The sequence below is a fragment of the Bactrocera dorsalis genome, chromosome 2, assembly GCF_023373825.1.
Source record: "Bactrocera dorsalis isolate Fly_Bdor chromosome 2, ASM2337382v1, whole genome shotgun sequence".
Taxonomy (NCBI): domain Eukaryota; kingdom Metazoa; phylum Arthropoda; class Insecta; order Diptera; family Tephritidae; genus Bactrocera; species Bactrocera dorsalis.
Window position 1 is genome coordinate 64,562,455 of NC_064304.1, and position 19,177 is coordinate 64,581,631.

Here is a 19,177-nt window from a genome sequence, read left to right on the forward strand (position 1 = left end):
ACTATCTACAATAACGACCAACAAATGAATAAATAAGGTTGGTTGAATTCGAGCGCTAATGACTATGAAATACATTGAAATGTTTAGAGAAACCTATCATATGGTAAATAGTAGAAACTTTAGGTATGTACCATAGGTATAAGTGAATGAGGTATGGGAGTGAAAGTGCGCATAGCACTAGGGTACGCTGGGCGTGAGTTGTCATATTCATTGTTAACTTGAGGAACATATAAAAAATTGTTCGAACTAATGCCGTTTTAAACTCGAATTTATTACTTAATTTCAAAAATAATTAAACAAGTTATAAGTTACATTATACGAAATAAAAAAACATAGTTAGTTTTGGAATCTGCGAATAATCATAATTTGTCTAAACATCCTTCATTAGCGCTTGCACAGAATCTTTACTGAAAACTTTGGTTACGTTTTGGCTAAATATTCTCAAGGTTGTTCGAATGACCTAAAACCAATAGAAATCAATCACATAAATGATAAGGATGACGGGACGAGTTCAATTCTGAGTGACTCTTTGTACGTCAATCTGTTAGTGCAAGCTGTTATTTGAGCAAAACTTCATATGTAAATATATCGTAATAAAACTTTGTATGCAGGTTTCCTACTACAACAAAGTTACGAATTCGTAGACGGTCGTAGTCGTATCACTGCCCACAGAACAAAAAGATATAAAAAGATAAATTATTAAGATATAGAACTGTGAAAACTTAGTTATCAAAAAAAAATGTTATAAATTTATCTTAGTCATTTGAAAAAAAAAAAAATCGGGTAGGCTGTGCCGGGGCACACGGCCGTTGGATTTATCGTGAAATGTCTATGTTAGCGAATCGCTTTTAAAGTAAAAGATTGAAATGAAAACAGGATTGACGCTGTTTTAAGTATTTTAATAAAAAAGGAACAGGTACATAATAGAAACACAAATTACTTATTATTATCGGAGATGAGCTCTGTCCCGGCGCAATATCCAAACATTGTTCCTCATTCCATAGCAAAGTTTGTTGTCGAGCCAGCAAGATTTCAGATTCTGGGACAAAGTTGGGGTCGACAGACTCAATCTGAAATTCGAGCCCGATATAGTCTTCTATATCTTTGTCAAACACACTCCAGTCGATCTTGATGTCACAATGTAGGATCCCATCTGATCCTAGTTATATGACAGCGACATTTGCGGATGACACAGCTTTGTTAGCAGGAGTCAACTTTAGTATCTAGTCGACGAGTGCAGACAGCAGTCAACGCAATTACTAAGTGGGCATCTAAGTGGCGCATCAAATTAAACGACACCAAATCAATTCATGTCGACTTTACTTGAAAAAGCCGGCATATTGTCCAATTTATATAAATACCATTCCGATACCACACCATAACAGTGCTAAGTACCTAGGTATCACCTTAGGTGCTAAGCTACGCTGGAAAGAACATATCAAAAAAAAAAGGAGCGAGCTTGATATGAAATTTGGCAAACTTTACCACCTAATTGGCAGGAAATCCAAGCTATCAGTACAAAACAAAGTGTTATAATATAATCAAGTCCTAAAGCCAGTTTGGGCCTACGGAGCCCAAATATGGGGTTGCTCAAGTCAAAGCTGTATTGCCAGCATTCAGCGCTTTCAAAGTAAAGTACTAAGGACTTTGGTTAATGCTCCTTGGTACATTAGATCTGCTGACCTGCACCGTGATCTAGGCGTGAATTCAGTGGTAAATGAAATCTCCAAATTAGCAAAGTCTCACGAACTGAGGCTTAGACAGCACGTTAATGAGGAAGCTTCCAGACTCATCGAAACTGCTGGGCGAGAAATCCGGTTGAAACGCAAGAAGCCTTCCGACCTGGTAATACAACAGTAGCAGCAAATGTATTTCTTAACATTTAGCTTTTAAGTATCTCTCCTAATTATTTAGACCAGAATTGTTGTTAGTATTTATTTTTTATATACTAGGTACAATGTAAAATAATAAATAAAAAAAGAACAATGTTTGTACAGCGGTTTGTTTATCAAATAACAAATTCGATTTATGAATAAGTTTCTTTTTTATGTTGACATAAAAAGCAAAATCGTCGTCTATCCACCTCGGTAATTGCTGCACCATGTTGTTTACATCGACAGGTACATTGATTACCAAGTTACCTTTGTAGAATAATCGACGAATTTGCATAAATAGTAACCACGGTGAAATCAATGGAATGCTGATCGGGTCAAGCAGCGGCAGTCCGCTCGGCTTTGGAGGATAACGAAAACCGTTTGAGCGCGACAGCGTTGGGATTTTATTGGCATCTATCGATTTGCTACAGGTGCATAAGCGAAATTCCGTCACATTTTTATCGGGTAATTTTGTTTGAAGGAAAGAAATGTTGCGATATTTCACTTTATTTAAGTCTGTTTTTGCATTGCTTCACTCCTACTGATATTGACATCTCTCAGTTCCGTGGCAGATCCAATAGATATATCGATCGTCTGTTCATTCGTTACGTCCATAAGTATAGGTATTCCAGTGGTAGAGGTACTCGCGAGGTCGACAGCAGCAGCTTTGCGATGTTCCCGAAACCGTCTAGCTCGCTCGGCGTCGGACATTGGGATACCTATGCGTGGCCCATAGCCCCCTCTTTGTAACGATAACCGTAATTTATATTTCTGGCTGGCTCTTGCACGAGCTCATATAAATCAATCAGTTTAAATAAATTTGACAAACACACGAAAGAATCATCGCGTTATATAGTCGGAGTCACGAGTTACACTGAATAGAAAGAAGCGGGAGCGCCGGTTTCGCACAGTTAACGCAGTATGCCTCCTCCGCCGCCCCGTACGAACCCGACACAAACTCAATGTCATAACAGCGATCTGACTATATAAGCGAAATATTCACACCACATTTTTGTTTCTAAGTCAAATAGTTTTTTAATTATTAAGGTACGATTATATAACTCTCTTCGTTACGGTCCACTTTTTAAACCTGCTACCCGTATGTTTCGGCGGGATTTTAAAGACGTTTCACGCCAAAAACTGCGTTGTCACATTAGTGACTTTGTTTATTTGTCATATAATTTTGGTCATGCGAATATGACCCATTTTTCGGAAAATATTCGTCATTTGCCGGAAGTGTTGATTTTGTTCTTTCAGTCAAACAAATCGACGGGTGAAGGAAGGCCAAAAACTTTCGATGGTGAACTAGAGGCCTTTTTCGATGAGGATCCGTGTCAAATGCAAGAAAAGCTTGCTTCAGCTTTTATGGGTCACCCGAGTTCTTAAATTCAGCATATAACTTTACCCTGCAAGAGTTTAAAATTTTGGTTTAAATACGAACTTACATCTTCCTTACTTGTTAAACTAGGGTTTTGATAAAATCTGAAGGTATTTTCCCGACTTTGATCCTCGCAAATTGCAAGATTATAAAAGCCCTTTCTTACTTTTTTTAAACAGCCTTGCATTTTTTACGGCCTCTTGAATCTTGAATAGTTTTGGTTAAATAATGACCCTTGATTAATTTTTTTGGGAACAAGAAACACTATTGGCTTGGTAAAGGCAAAAGACGTTTCTGTTCTTGTTTAATCTTTCTTTTTGTTTACTGTGTAAAACTGACGCCCTTGAATTTGTTTAAAACCCCCTTTTACATAGAACTCGTCATCCATTTCAACGCAGTTAAAAATACGAGTATGTATGAACTTTTCATATCATTTTCGAACTGGTTATTTTGCCAAAACATGTTGATTACACTATTTAATAAATCTGAAGGAAAATTTTGCGAGTGATGTGCAATGTAAAATTAGTAAGAAATAGCCTCTAACAGCACAGTTTCAAAATGATTGAAAACTTGTTCTATAAGCGCTGCATTTACTTCGAAGGAAGGTAATCCTATCATTACCGGCAAGTCTTGGCATTCTGTAGTAAAGCACAAATTTTTGGCAAATTTGGTATTTTTTTAAAGTAATACACTCATTCACTTTAAAGTAGGTCTTACTTTCGGAGATCACCTCTTCATTAGACGAATAACACTCTCTTTTTCTTCAAATGTGTTACTGCAATAACGAAATGTAATAGTCGCTGTTGATGGTCCTTCCTTTTTTAAGGCAGTAATTAAAGATTGTTCCATACCCATCCCAAAATACAAATGCCACAACCTTGCCAGCCGACTATTGCGCTGTGTAGCGGATGCATCGTTCGTATGGACCCAAAAACTCGGTTTTTTACGCTTGAACATATTCAAACTCTGCTCCGTATCATTAACTCGTCGCTGTTTTTGGTCGAAAGGGAACTCGCGCGGCACCCTCTTTGCACTGAGCTTTCTCGAATGATATGATGTGCACATTCAACTGATATCTTTAAACTGCCTGCTATCTCGAACTACTTCACTTTACGGTCATCGAAAATTACTGTCTTCGATGCTCAGTTCGTCACCAAGCCAATTTTTTGCTTTTAACTGCTAACTAAAATTCTTGGATTTAATTCTAGTCGTGTCATCTTTGTGACAGACCGGGTACTTTTCAATTGATCTCTTACGTATGTGGGGTCTTGAAATAATTGAAAAAAAAAACCGTCACATTATAGGTACTACTGTGCTAAGTCTTTGATTTGTCATTTCTCTCTTCTCTAACTGTGTACGCTGCTGTCTTGTCAAAAAAGTCAATTATAGTTTTTTATAGAAAACTAGAGTGAGGGCGCACTAAAACATTTGCGTCAGGAGGCATGTTGGCGAGTGCTACCCGTTTTTTGAACAATGTATGTACTACTATGAGCAAAAAATTGATAGGCGTTGTGCTTTCTTAATTTACGTTATTTTGCATTTCAGATGACGATATACTGGAATGGATCTATGTCTATCTATTTCTGCTCCACTGTCTTGTGTGTATTCACTCATATGGTTGCCTAAGTTGCCGAGTAAATGACTATGATAGGACTAAAACGTTTTCACTGTTACCGTCCAGTTATGGCCTGCCTTCTGAAGTTGTCCATTATTATGCACTGATTGGACCATTATTTCCCTGAAACGAGACGCGTGTCCTTATCATTGCTCTTCTTAAAAACTATCTATATCTCCTCTTCTTGCTATAGTTTAGCTAGATCAGAGAACTTAAAACATAGAGAAGGTGCAAGTTCAATTCTGTATGATGGTTCTATTGGACGGCCAACAGAGCTGATAGAATTGAAGTAAGGAATTCACAATTATCGCTCGTATTTAGTAGAAATAAGCAAAACCCTGGTTGTTAACAAACAGCGAAACGCCTACGAGTACAAAACGAGAATAATGGAAGATGTCAAGCAAAAATAAAAATGTCATACAACTGTGTGTATGAGTGATATTTTTTTTGGAAGAAAAATTGGAGGAATTACATTTTTTTACACAAATGTGGAATTGAGAATATGCAAAAGTTGAGGCAAAGAATGGCTTTCTTACCTTTTTAACAATTTTTTGCATATTTTGGTTAAGAAGTCCAAAATGCATGTATACATTTATTTGATCATTCCTTTAATTTTTGGTCTTTTGGCTTATATTTTCAAAGGTTTTTATGCAATAATAATCAACAGAAGTCCAAATTGATATAGATATTACTTTGCATGCATTCATACAAATTTGCAAATAATAATCATATCAATACATATAATACAAATCGGCAAATAATAATTTTGCTTGGTTTTTAAACAACATACATATTTATATTTTTATCGAAACAATGTACATAAGTATATATGTATGTACTTATATATCTTCTATCATATTAATCTTATGTCCTTGCACACGCTCATATCATAATATTATTATCTGCTCATATGAATGTAAGTATGTATACGCATGTGCCCATTCAGAAATTCAAATCATGATTTTATCACTTATCAATATATGTATGTATTACATGTGCGCGCATTGATCTGCATGTTCTTATACATTAATTTATACTTAAATGTACATTAGACCTGGCGTTATTTTTTTTTTTTTTGGAATTTTGAGTACGGGGATTGGTCAAATATGCGATTCGATGTAATAATTCATGTGGTAAATTTTTAACTCAATCAGAGTGTGCCAACCTGTGCCATAATGAGGTCAAAGTTCAAAATATAGAAAAACACTTGGTTTTTTTACTGTTATCTGTTTATTTATTAAAGAAAAAATAAAATGACGCAATTTTTCCACAATTTGCATTTCAATCATTAATATATGTCACAATAATATTACAAAAGCGAAGTTTTAGTATATGAAGGGAACTTTTGCCTGTAGTTCTCGACAATATGAAGCAAGTATTGTTTATCTTCTTCGCTATGAGTTAAAGGCCGGTTAAAATCTGTTATTAGTTTTACTTTCCTCTCAGCAGAATCATTAACAGCAGTGACGTTTTTGAGAATTTGAACACCTTTTAAATATTCTGCATTTTCGCACCAGTTTGAGGGATCTAAGTTGAAAAATTTTACGTCTATTTCCAATCGTGAAAAGATATTTCTAGTTCTTTGCGTTACAAAACAACTTAAATCTTTACTTATGAATGCTTTCATTTCTTCAATGCTGGCATTTACATTTTTACGAAGATAAACGCCATTATCGTCATTGCTTTCAAACTCCTTTTCTAATGCTAGTGCTTCAACCATCTTTCTTTTCACATTTAAGTCCACATTAGAATCGAAAAAGGCGAGACCAACGGCTTCCTCGGACAGATACCATAAGTGTTTTTTCATTTTATCTAATAAGGCTAGAGATATTTTTGGGTCGTAATAACCGGCAATGTTTTTTATCAGCTGCAAATCCAAATTTGGTGCTTCGACTGCATTAGTAGTTCGAAACCAATACGGAATATAAAGACGCACCAGGAAAATACACACATTGCGGAATCCATTCAAATGGCTGGAAGACATTTTAAATTGTTTTTGCAAAGCAAACATTTTTAAGGCATATATCGCTTTTGACATAAACCTGGCATGTGACGTCGCGCCAGGTGCACGAAAGGAAAAGTTCGGGATGCTGCCACCTAAGAAAATAAACATGAGTTGCAATAGCTCTTTGTAATCATGGCGAATGTGGTCTTTTGCTATATTTTTGATGCAAAATTCTTTATTGGCTTCACATTCCTCTGCACTTATAGCACGTCGCACTTCTTCATCCATGATACCAATTGAAAAATCTTTTAAATTGAAAGTGTTCCATTCCCGCGAAAAACGTTCAAATATGGCAACTTCCGGGCCACAAGATTTTCCAAAATATATTTCAAATACAGCTCGTAGTATGATTTCTGCAATATGATGCCTGCATGGCAACCACAACAAGCTACGTTTCAATTTTTGTTCCAGCAACATTCCAGCCCCGTTACGTTTACCAGTGTTTGTAGCTGTCGTGTCAAAGCATACCATTTCCACCGAATTTATCATATTCATTTTTTCTAAGTAATTATATATGGACTGGGCGATTGCTTTACCAGTTCCACATTCAATAATTGGGATGGAAATTAATTTTTCTACATATATTATCTGCCGTTAAAACAATAGCTAGGCGTTCTACTTTTTCCTTTCCAGTCATTGCAGGAAGTAGTTTACCGTCCCAGTGTAACACAAATGTATCAGGGATCTGAAAAATTTTCGCTCTGAAAAGTATTCATAACAAATCCAAAATTAACTTTTATACCTTGAAATTCTCAATAATTTCTGTACCATGACGCCGACGATATTCCTTGCGCTGTTTTCTCAAACTTGTACAATTAATAACCAGATCTTCAATATTGTGACCCAAAGCTTTAGCTGTTGCAATAATAAAATGAATTGCGAGTGGGGTTGACATATTGCCAGCATCCATGCAAGCAAGCATTCTATCATCTATGAAGCTTTTTTTACCACGTTTTTTTTTCAGCTCGTTGGTGTTTGATACGATCCTCAACTGTTCTACAGATTTTTCAGACTCACATTTACTTTCGTCACTTACATCATAGTCTACACTCAACTCTAAAAAAAAAGAAGTTGAAAGAGAAACTTACATATTATTTGTTTCAGCAGAATTAAATAAATACCTTGAGTGCTTTCCAATCTTTGATACTTTGCTCTGCGTCGATTTTCTTCTTCTAACCTTTGCGCCTTCCGTTTTTCTTTATTTGCGAGACATTGATCTATAGAAATCATGCTCCCAACACGACCTGGCTCTCTTTGTTTAATTAAAAAGTCTCGGTCCTCAGGAATAGCTATCATTTCTAAAGCATCAGCATGTGCAATATCGAATAAATTGTTTAAATTATCATTGAAATCATTTTCCTTTTTACGAGAACTAGAAAACGAAGATTTACAAAATTTCTGTACTGTTCTCAACTCATCATATAATTTCACTAATTTATCGTCACAAGTTCTTTTGTTTAACGTTGGAATACGTGCTCTTTCCCAAAAAGGCAATATTTCCTTCGAAGCCAATTTAGCACTTTCCTTAATTGTTTTCTTTTCACACCGCACATAGTAAAAAAAACATTTCAGCACTTGTAGTTTTGACGGTAACTTGCTTCCAAGTATATTTTTTTCACATTTTCCTATCAAATATACATTTGCGTCAGCAGATCTAAGTGTAACAAAATTATTTACAGCCATCACGATATTGCAGTATAACTTTTACTATTTTTAATTATTTTAATAAAGACCCTTTCTTAACCACAGTCAATTTCGCAATGACAAAATATTAAAAGCTCTATTTGCACGTCTCAGTCTGTCTAATTATCAACATTGGCGTATGTGAACGGTAATGTATGAATTTACCGTTAGGCGGGCCACTGACTACATTACATTCGAGTAATTTGTTGTTGTTGTGAACTCAGTGAACGCAATTCCACTCAATTCCAACAACAGTCTTGTGCAGATAATTTGTGTAGTCAGTGGCCCGCCTCAGTTCAATGGAATTTTTACTAATTTACTCTTTTCTAATATTTATAAATTTTCTTATCATTGGACATATAGAAAAAATTATTGTGCAAAATATTGAGAAAAAATGAGGTCATTACATTCTATATATAATAAATAAACAGATAACAGTAAAAAAACCAAGTGTTTTTCTATATTTTGACCTTTGACCTCATTATGGCACAGGTTGGCACACTCTGATCGAGTTAAAAATTTACCACATGAATTATTACATCGAATCGCATATTTGACCAATCCCCGTACTCAAAATTCCAAAAAAAAAAAATCTCATATAAGCTGCGCCAGGTCTAATGTACATACATATATGTATATTATAATATTTGTATACATTGCCGAAAAAATAATGCACAAGTATAGAAACGTACACATGTGAATATGTCACCAACAAAAAATTGAAACATTGTTCTACAAAAACTACAATTGTCTCAAATGGCAGAAGCATCACAAGTCAGTAGGCAGCCAAATTGGCGAAGCCGAAATGTAGTAAATTTTATAACAAAAACGATTTCATTCATAATCGCAGGCGCACATTCCACAAGCGATCTCGCTTCTTTCATAAAAACAGACGTCGTAACATCTCCCCGAGCAGCGCCTTTTCGCGACGATGGCAAAAGCTAAAAATCATAAATTGTACAACTTTCTGGTGTTTGTTCTAAGAAAGAAGTGGCAACTTACATACATAGCTGTTGTCGATTTATAATATAGGGTGAGCCATATAAAATTTGAAATTTCGAAGATAGAGTGGAAAAGATTAAGTGTAGCGTTTGCTGTATGGCACTTAGCGCCGTCCTGCTGGAACCAAATGTTGTCCAAGTCTTCCTCTTCAATTTGCTTGAAGAAAAATTTGGTTAACATTGCGCAATATCGCTCACCATTGATGGTTACGGTTCCTTCTTCATTTTCGAAGAAAAATGGGCCAATGATTCCACCAGATCAAAATCCGCACCATACAGTGATTTGTGTTGGGTGCATTAGCTTCTCGACGATTACGTGCGGGTTTTCTGTGCCCCAAATGCGACAATTCTGCTTGTTAACGTAACCATCGAGGTGGAAATGAGCCTCGTCCGAAAAAATGATTTTTCGGTAAAATTGAATGGTTTGAAGACTTACCACTTTGGAAAAAAATTTTAAATATTTTCCAGTTTTCTTCTAGTGAATAGCGACCCATTTCGTAAATTTTGGGCTTTTTACTGAATATCTGTCACTTTCCGAATGGTATTTGACATAGATAATTCAAATTTAAAACGTTATATGGCCCACCCGCTATTTGTCAAATCTAAAAATATTTTGCCGTGGCTCGCAAAAATCAGCGTCGATATGTATGCAAGCTCATACAAAAACAAACATACTTATATACGCTAGCTTGTTGGCGAAGCTGTTCGAGCAGCAAGGGAAGCGGTGACAATCGGCGATCGTTTGTTAGTTTCTTTCGGCACAGCCCGAATTTTCTACCAACGACAAAATGTTGTGACGCTTTGTCGTCGCGTCAGTTCTTCGACAGATTAACTCTTTGACAAAACGGGAGTTTCGGCCATTTGTTGTCCATGACAACGGAGGTGCGTGCGGCACTTGAAGACAATGTTTCATTATTTTATTCACAAATTTAAGTCTAATCTTCTTTTATTTTGGGCCATAACATTTAAAATCTCTTCCTCCGTCACGTCTATATCTCTATGGATATTCAAGAGAGCCATTCCGTTCAGGCTTGCTTCTCCAGTTTTATTTCTTAAATATGTTTTAAGCTTGCGAAGTGAGGAAAACGAGCGTTCACTTGAAGTGACAGATATAGGGATTGTTGCTCCAATCTTTAAGAAACGATGCACTGTTTTGAAAATTTTTGCATCGCAACAATTCAACGCGTCTAAAAAAGTTTTGGATCTCTTTGTTTGATTTAACCAGTTCCTGAAAATATATTCAAAATTTTAGTTAGAAAATATAATCTGAAGAAAAGATTTTTAACCTTTTCCACATTCTAAGTTCAGCAACGAAATCATCGGGATCTTCTACATCGGTGGACCATTGCTTTTCTGTAACACGAACAGTCTCCTGCATCTCAATAACGTCAAGATTTATCCATTTATTTGGCAAAATGTTTTCAATTTTGGAAAGCAGCTCTCGATGTTTTAAAAATCGTTCATCGATTTGGTCCAAAAAAATGATCTAAAAACGGTATATAAATTGATCTGCGGTAATATTCTTCCGGTTCGCCTTCATAATTGTCGCGATTAGTTTGCCGTTTCACCAAACGCGGAATTTTGATTTCTAAATCTAATTCTGCGGCTATTGTTTTAACTGATTCAAAAATTAGTTTAAACGATTGTTCAGAATCCTTACGCATTTCATTAATTTCAGCATACAAATTATTTGCATAAGCAACACAGCTGTACAGATCAATGGGAATAAATCGTTAAATAAAGAAAGAGATTCTAAATGCTCCACCCAACGTGTTTCGCAGAATTTAAGTAACCTCACTTGCTTTGAGTTTGGAAAGGATTCAAGAATAAGATTTTTGAGCAGTGTGCCTGCTTTAGTTGACATCCGAAAAAGATTTACGGTCTCTTTCATGGAACCAATACAATTTCTTATAGCAGGTATTTTGCAAGTCGTTGCGATGTCTAAATTTAAGCTGTGATTAGCACAGTGTACATAAAGAGCCGCTGGATATAAATTTTGGATGACACTAGCACAACCTTTGACATATCCACTCATCGACCGCGCTCCGTCATAACCTTAAGAAAGAAAAAAAGTATAATTTTAATTGTCCCAAAAATAGAAGAGTGGAAAACTCACTTTGACCCCTTATGTGTGCAAAACTAAGTTTAAGTTCTTTTAATTTATCAATTAGCACATTCGCAAGACCGCTGCCAGTTGTATCCTCAACAGGAACAAAACATAAAAAGTCCTCTCTCAGTTTTTCCTCATTCTCAAAACGATCAACATACCGTATACAAATTGAAAATTGCTCAATGCCACTAACATCCGTGGTTTCATCAGCAATTATTGCAAAGCATTGACATTGAGATTTATTAATACGGTTAATAATTTTTATACTCTCGCAACAAAGTTGCTAAAGAGAGTATTATAGTTTTGTTCACATAACGGTTGTTTGTAAGTCCTAAAACTAAAAGAGTCAGATATAGGGTTATATATACCAAAGTGATCAGGATGACGAGTAGAGTTGAAATCCGGATGTCTGTCTGTCCGTCCGTCCGTCTGTCCGTCCGTCCGTCCGTCTGTCCGTCCGTCCGTGCAAGCTGTAACTTGAGTAAAAATTGAGATATCGTGATGAAACTTGGTACACGTATTTCTTGGCTCCATAAGAAGGTTAAGTTCGAAGATGGGCAAAATCGGCCCACTGCCACGCCCACAAAATGGCGGAAACCGAAAACCTATAAAGTGTCATAACTAAGCCATAAATAAAGATATTAAAGTGAAATTTGGCACAAAGGATCGCATTAGGGAGATGCATATTTGGACGTAATTTTTTTGGAAAAGTGGGCGTGGCCCCGCCCCCTACTAAGTTTTTTGTATATATCTCGGAAACTACTATAGCTATGTCAACCAAACTCTACAGAATCATTTTCTTTAAGCATTTCCATATACAGTTCAAAAATGGAAGAAATCGGATAATAACCACGCCCACCTCCCATACAAAGGTTATGTTGAAAATCACTAAAAGTGCGTTAACCGACTAACAAAAAACGTCAGAAACACAAAATTTTACGGAAGAATTGGCAGAAGGAAGTTGCACCCAGGCTTTTTTTAAAAATTTAAAATGGGCGTGGCGTCGCCCACTTATGGACCAAAAACCATATCTCAGGAACTACTCGACCGATTTCAATGAAATTCGGTACATAATATTTTCTTAGCACCCTGATGATATGTACGAAATATGGGTGCAATCGGTTCACAACCACGCCTTCTTCCAATATAACGTTATTTTGAATTCCATCTGATGTCTTCTCTGTATAATATATACATTAGGAACCAATGATGATAGCGGAATAAAACTTTACACAAATACGGTATTTGAGCTGAGGTATCACGTTTAAAAAAATATGTAAATGACGGATAATGAAATCTCGATTATCACTTTATCATGCGAGAGTATAAAATGTTCGGTGACACCCGAACTTAGCCCTTCCTTACTTGTTTTTGTATTATTTGTCCTGCTATTTCAATAATTTCATTTTGGATGCGCCAACTGAAATAATTCGTGCATTACGTGCTGCAGTTTCAACATGCTTTTTTAAATTTTCGTCTCCACTATCTATTGCTAAACGCAAAAGAGCCCTGAAGTTCCCGTCGTTTTCAGCAGGCATTTCTAAAGAAAGATTTCCTTCGTCACGATGGCCTTTTAACGCAAGCCCTTGCCTCCCGCAGACAAGCAAAACACGGATTATAGGATGTAATTTTGCTCCATTTTCAAGCTGTTGCTTTTTGCGGCCATGATCAATTTCTGTTAATATATTGTTTCTTTTATTTTCAAAAATCAGCTTGAAATTGGCTGCGTCTTCCACTGCTCTGCGGTGATAATCCTTCTGCTGATGTTCTTTGCATTTCTCAAGTGCCTTCTTCCAAGTTTTAAAAGCAGTTTGAACAAAAGCATTTGCCTTTTGGTGACTACCATTTCCAACGTTTTTCCAAACAAAAGCAACGCAATATAGACAGTAGGCCCCACTTGGCTAGGCGAATATACTAGCCATGGAAAAGACTTCAGCCACGACAACTGAAATTTTAAGTTTCGATCACCAGACGACGGAAAAATAAATGATAAATCAGGCTGCCACTCATTCGTTAAAAGCTCATATGTGTGCTTTTCGTCAATTTTTTTGCAAAAATTAACGATATCATTTGCAAACTCCTAAAATTAACGTGATATTTGTACATAGGTAAACGAAATATTTTTTTTATTGAAAATAAAAGTAAACACTTACTGCCACTCGGGTGACCTTAGGTGCAGCGTTTTCTTCATTAATTATAACGGGAGAATCACTTACGCGTTTTAAAACACTACTTTTAAAATACTTTTTAATCGAATTTTCACTCATTTTTACAACTAGTACTTTCTTCAACGACCACTTTGTAATGACGCCAATTACTGGGTAGTACACATTGTGTACAGTAAGCAAATACATTTCATTGACGCTACTGCGGTAACGGTACATTAACAGTCAAAATCGTCTGCTTACTGATGCTCAAAAGAGTTACAATGATTAATACGAATGCAAAAATATAAGGCAAATGCAAAAACGGCACAAGAACAAAACACACCTACGCACATAATTCATTTGTTCTATTCTCATTCACGCTCTAATTAAGAAAATTAAGTATATGTTGCCAAGCAAAAAAAGTATCAAAAAGTATCAAAAGCACAACCTGTTGTTTTAAAAATTTTCATTTGAAAAACAAATAATAAGTAAAGTTGTGTATCTAATTCAGACCAGTTTTTTCTGGTTATTTTTATTAAAAATATAGACATTTTAGTTAAGACACTCAAGTATTTTTTAGCAAATAGCATAATGTTTTTTAATTTAAATTTATTTCACAACAGTTTGCTCATGGAACGAAAACTGAAAGTTGAGTTTTTATTTTTCCAGTATTATGATTAACAATAAACTCTAAAAGAAATAATAGAAACCTTATTGGTGACTTTTCAGTTCAGAACTAATTTTCAAAAGAAGTCCATTTTCGACTCACAATTCCCCTTAAATCTAAAAAAAACCAGTTCAGCAGCCACAGAGTTATAAGGCAAACTCATTACTTTGAAGCAAGTTAAAAAAATGTCTCTGTCCAGTTTATATTTTTCTGGGTTTTTTAATTGGCCTACATTCCCAGAACTTTTTAATACTATCCAGATGCAATAGGTTTGTTTTTAGTTTAACATTTTCATAGTTTCAAAAAATTAAATTCTACAAGCAGAAAAGTATCAAAATAGGCCGTTTGTGAACAAAAAAGTATCAAATCACAAAATTTAGAAAAAAAAGTATCAAAAAAGATACAATTGTATCAAAACGGCAACGCTGTTAGTGACTAATGTATTCATTTATTTTACATATTCATACATCGTCGGCAGAAAGAAGCAATGTTAACATTTCACAGCGTGAATTATTTGGTTGTGAGGTGAATTCCTTCTTCAATTCTAACAAATGTTCTGCTTCCTGCAATCCTTTGATAATATTATGTGTTATTAGGCAAGCCACTTTTAATAATAATCAGTAAAATACCGTGAATTATTGTCCAAAATATAAAGAGAAAAATTAATTACTTTAATGTGGAATGAGAAGAAAAGTATTTATGTCAAGAAAGCTCTGGCAGCACACAATGTCTGCTATGTAAAAAATATGTTTTGATGAAGAAATACAAAAGCATTATGAAGCCCAACACGACGAATATGATTGGTATACAGGTGAATCCCGTACCGATTTTTTTATGAGCTTATGACAACAAATTGGTTTGAAAATTATTAAGTTGCAATATGGTATTATCTGGAATATTGTACTTTTAGGAGTGTTCTGTTGATAGTAACGGTGCAATCCATGTTAGCCATTCGATAACACTTACAATGGTTTTAAGTAACCACTCATTTTTCGACTGATATTTCATTAAAGAATGCATTTTGGAAGCAGCTAGAACTTTAACCAAAGCACATCTTCCGAAATATGTATTATACTTTTTATTATTTGTCTTACGTTTTATAAATTTATGATAGTTATGAAGAAACTTAAAATTGTTATGCAGTTTTACAATTGTTACCCAAAGTGCAACTACTAATAAAGGGTGATTTTTTAAGAGCTTGATAACTTTTTTTTAAAAAAAAACGCATAAAATTTGCAAAATCTCATCGGTTCTTTATTTGAAACGTTAGATTGGTTCATGACATTTACTTTTTGAAGATAATTTCATTTAAATGTTGACCGCGGCTGCGTCTTAGGTGGTCCATTCGGAAAGTCCAATTTTGGGCAACTTTTTCGAGCATTTCGGCCGGAATAGCCCGAATTTCTTCGGAAATGTTGTCTTCCAAAGCTGGAATAGTTGCTGGCTTATTTCTGTAGACTTTAGACTTGACGTAGCCCCACAAAAAATAGTCTAAAGGCGTTAAATCGCATGATCTTGGTGGCCAACTTACGGGTCCATTTCTTGAGATGAATTGTTGTCCGAAGTTTTCCCTCAAAATGGCCATAGAATCGCGAGCTATGTGGCATGTAGCGCCATCTTGTTGAAACCACATGTCAACCAAGTTCAGTTCTTCCATTTTTGGCAACAAAAAGTTTGTTAGCATCGAACGATAGCGATCGCCATTCACCGTAACGTTGCGTCCAACAGCATCTTTGAAAAAATACGGTCCAATGATTCCACCAGCGTACAAACCACACCAAACAGTGCATTTTTCGGGATGCATGGGCAGTTCTTGAACGGCTTCTGGTTGCTCTTCACCCCAAATGCGGCAATTTTGCTTATTTACGTAGCCATTCAACCAGAAATGAGCCTCATCGCTGAACAAAATTTGTCGCGAAACACATTTCGAACCGAACACTGATTTTGGTAATAAAATTCAATGATTTGCAAGCGTTGCTCGTTAGTAAGTCTATTCATGATGAAATGTCAAAGCATACTGAGCATCTTTCTCTTTGACACCATGTCTGAAATCCCACGTGATCTGTCAAATACTAATGCATGAAAATCCTAACCTCAAAAAAATCACCCGTTATATACACGCGAGTTTTAGTTGTTCGAGCGGAGGAAAAAATAAAAATGCCGATGATGTTACTTCTGTGACATTATATTTTATTCTCATCTTTTTTCAAATTATGTTCTGCTTATATATTTTTTCTTATGAAAGACAATATTTGTTAAATGTAATCTTATTTTCTATTGAATGCAAACAAACATGATTGTGTGGTTTACCCGGTAATGTCTGGGTTATAATTACAGTCACACATAAGGACCAAAACATGTTTGTATGCATTTGCATTCTGTTCTTTATCTCTACTTGTTATCTTATTTTTTGTAATGTTTACTTGTTTTTCTTTAATCTTTTATTTTGTACATTACAATATTTTGTTGTGTGGTGTCTGGTTGAGATGATAGTGTACACATAATGGAAAACTCTCCTGAGTTTGAATAGTATTGTTTTTTTTTTTAATTTTACATGATATTAAAATTATTATTATAATCACAATAAAACTTAAAATTAATATTCCAATATGAGAGATATTTTTTTTAATACAAGGTCGTTAATTGTAAATTTGTTAGTGAAATTGTGAGTATCATAGTTTGGATAATAAAATCTTTGATTGTATGATATTTTAGTATTTGAGAATGTTTGGTATATGATCTTAATTGTGCAGTTATTATAATGAATCAATGTAGTGTTTTTCAACTTAATTTTTCTGTTGTCGCTGTTTTGGTTTAGTTCTATGCCATTTGCATTTTTTATACTCTCGCAAAAAAGTTGCTAAGGAGAGTATTATAGTTTTGTACACATAACGGTTTTTTGTAAGTCCTAAAACTAAAAGAGTCAGATATAGGGTTATATATACCAAAGTGATCAAGGTGACGAGTAGAGTTGAAATCCGGATGTCTTTCTGTCCGTCCGTCCGTCTGTCCGTCCGTCCGTGCAAGCTGTAACTTGAGTAAAAATTGAGATATCATGATGAAACTTGGTACACGTATTTCTTGGCTCTATAAGAAGGTTAAGTTCGAAGATGGGCAAAATCGGCCTACTGCCACGCCCACAAAATGGCGGAAACTGAAAACCTATAAAGTGTCACAACTAAGCCATAAATAAAGATATTAAAGTGAAATTTGGCACAAAGGATCACATTAGGGAGGGGCATATTTGGACTTAATTTTTTTGGAAAAGTGGGCGTGGCCCCGCCCCTTACTAAGTTTTTTGTACATATCTCGGAAACTACTATAGCTATGTCAACCACACTCTATAGAGTCGTTTCCTTCTGGCATTTCCATATACTGTTCAAAAATGGAAGAAATCGGATAATAACCACGCCCACCTCCCATACAAAGGTTATGTTGAAAATCACTAAAAGTGCGTTAACCGACTAACAAAAAACGTCAGAAACACTAAATTTTACGGAAGAAATGACAGAAGAAAGCTGCACCCAGGCTTTTTTTAAAAACTGAAAATGGGCGTGGCGTCGCCCACTTATGGACCAAAAACCATATCTCAGGAACTACTCAACCGATTTCTATGAAATTCGGTATATAATATTTTCTTAACACCCTGGTGACATGTACAAAATAGGGACGAAATAGGTTCACAACTACGCCTTCTTCCAATATAAAGCTATTTTGAATTCCATCTGATGCCTTCTCTGTATAATATATACATTAGGAACCAATGATGATGGCGGAATAAAACTTTACATAAATACGGTATTTGAGCTGAGGTATCCCTTGTGGAAAAATTGTCGTGATAGGACTATAACTTTTCAAGGTCCCTGATATAGAACACGAAGAACTCAGTGCCTAACCTAACCTAACCTAATTTTTCACCGAAAATATCGGTAAATCTCTCAGAATTTAATTCTAATTAATTTTACAGCAAAATAAAAAAAATATGTAAATGACGGATAATTAAATCTCGATTATCACTTTATCATGCGAGAGTATAAAATGTTCGGTGACACCTGAACTTAGCCCTTCCTTACTTGTTATTAAAATAGTTTCTTCATCAATTTGAAAAATTTCTGTAATGCTATTTTTGATAAGTTCACAATTTAATAAGTAGATGCAATGTTTAGAAATTTGTAGTTCATTGAGTGTTTTAGCTTCTTCGAATTTATAAGTGATAATTTTTGTATTCAAAAACATTTTAAATTTCTCCTGTTATTTCTTTGCCTGCTGTATTTGGTATAGGAATAATAGTTTTTAATTGTACCGATTGAAATTCTTTTGGGATTTTGACCACGAACATTAACAAATTTTCTTTATATTCCTAGGCGCATAATTTTATATATTGAAGTTTGTTGAGGTCTATGTTGTAATTATAAATTTCTTCATTTGTTAAAATGCTTGGGCGGAAAATACCACTTTTTGCTGAAATAATGTTTTCCTGAATCTGGTTTACTGCGTCTTTGAGAATGTTTATCTTTATGGTTTGTTCACGAAGAATCAATATTTTGTCTGTTCTCTCTTGATACATTAAAGAATTCTTTCTTTCGTCTTCAATAATTTGTTTTAATTTTGTGAACGTGTTCGAAAAGAAATTATTAATTTTTATTTGGTAGTTGAGAGCTGTAATTGAATTATGTAAATTTTCATCTACTTTCTTA

The 19,177-nt window shown here is 35.0% G+C and overlaps 2 protein-coding genes across 16 annotated transcripts in view; both read right to left on the reverse strand.

Moving 5' to 3' along the window:
- The window catches only part of LOC105233125 (endothelin-converting enzyme 2), a 789,700-nt gene that overhangs the window by 118,762 nt on the left and 651,761 nt on the right, over window positions 1-19,177 (reverse strand). The window lies entirely within an intron of this gene.
- Window positions 21-14,197, reverse strand: LOC125776650 (uncharacterized). Of its 2 annotated transcripts, none has more exons than XM_049450118.1 (3): window positions 7,994-14,195; window positions 7,615-7,928; window positions 21-7,557 (listed from the first exon to the last, which is right to left on the reverse strand). In XM_049450118.1, exon 3 carries the CDS (start codon window positions 7,365-7,367, stop codon window positions 6,177-6,179), a length of 1,191 nt encoding a protein of 396 aa, XP_049306075.1. In that variant the 5' UTR covers window positions 7,368-7,557; window positions 7,615-7,928; window positions 7,994-14,195; the 3' UTR covers window positions 21-6,176. The 2 variants fall into 2 exon arrangements, with proteins under 2 accessions (XP_049306075.1, XP_049306076.1); XM_049450119.1 differs by having other exon boundaries at window positions 6,803-7,557; window positions 7,994-14,197.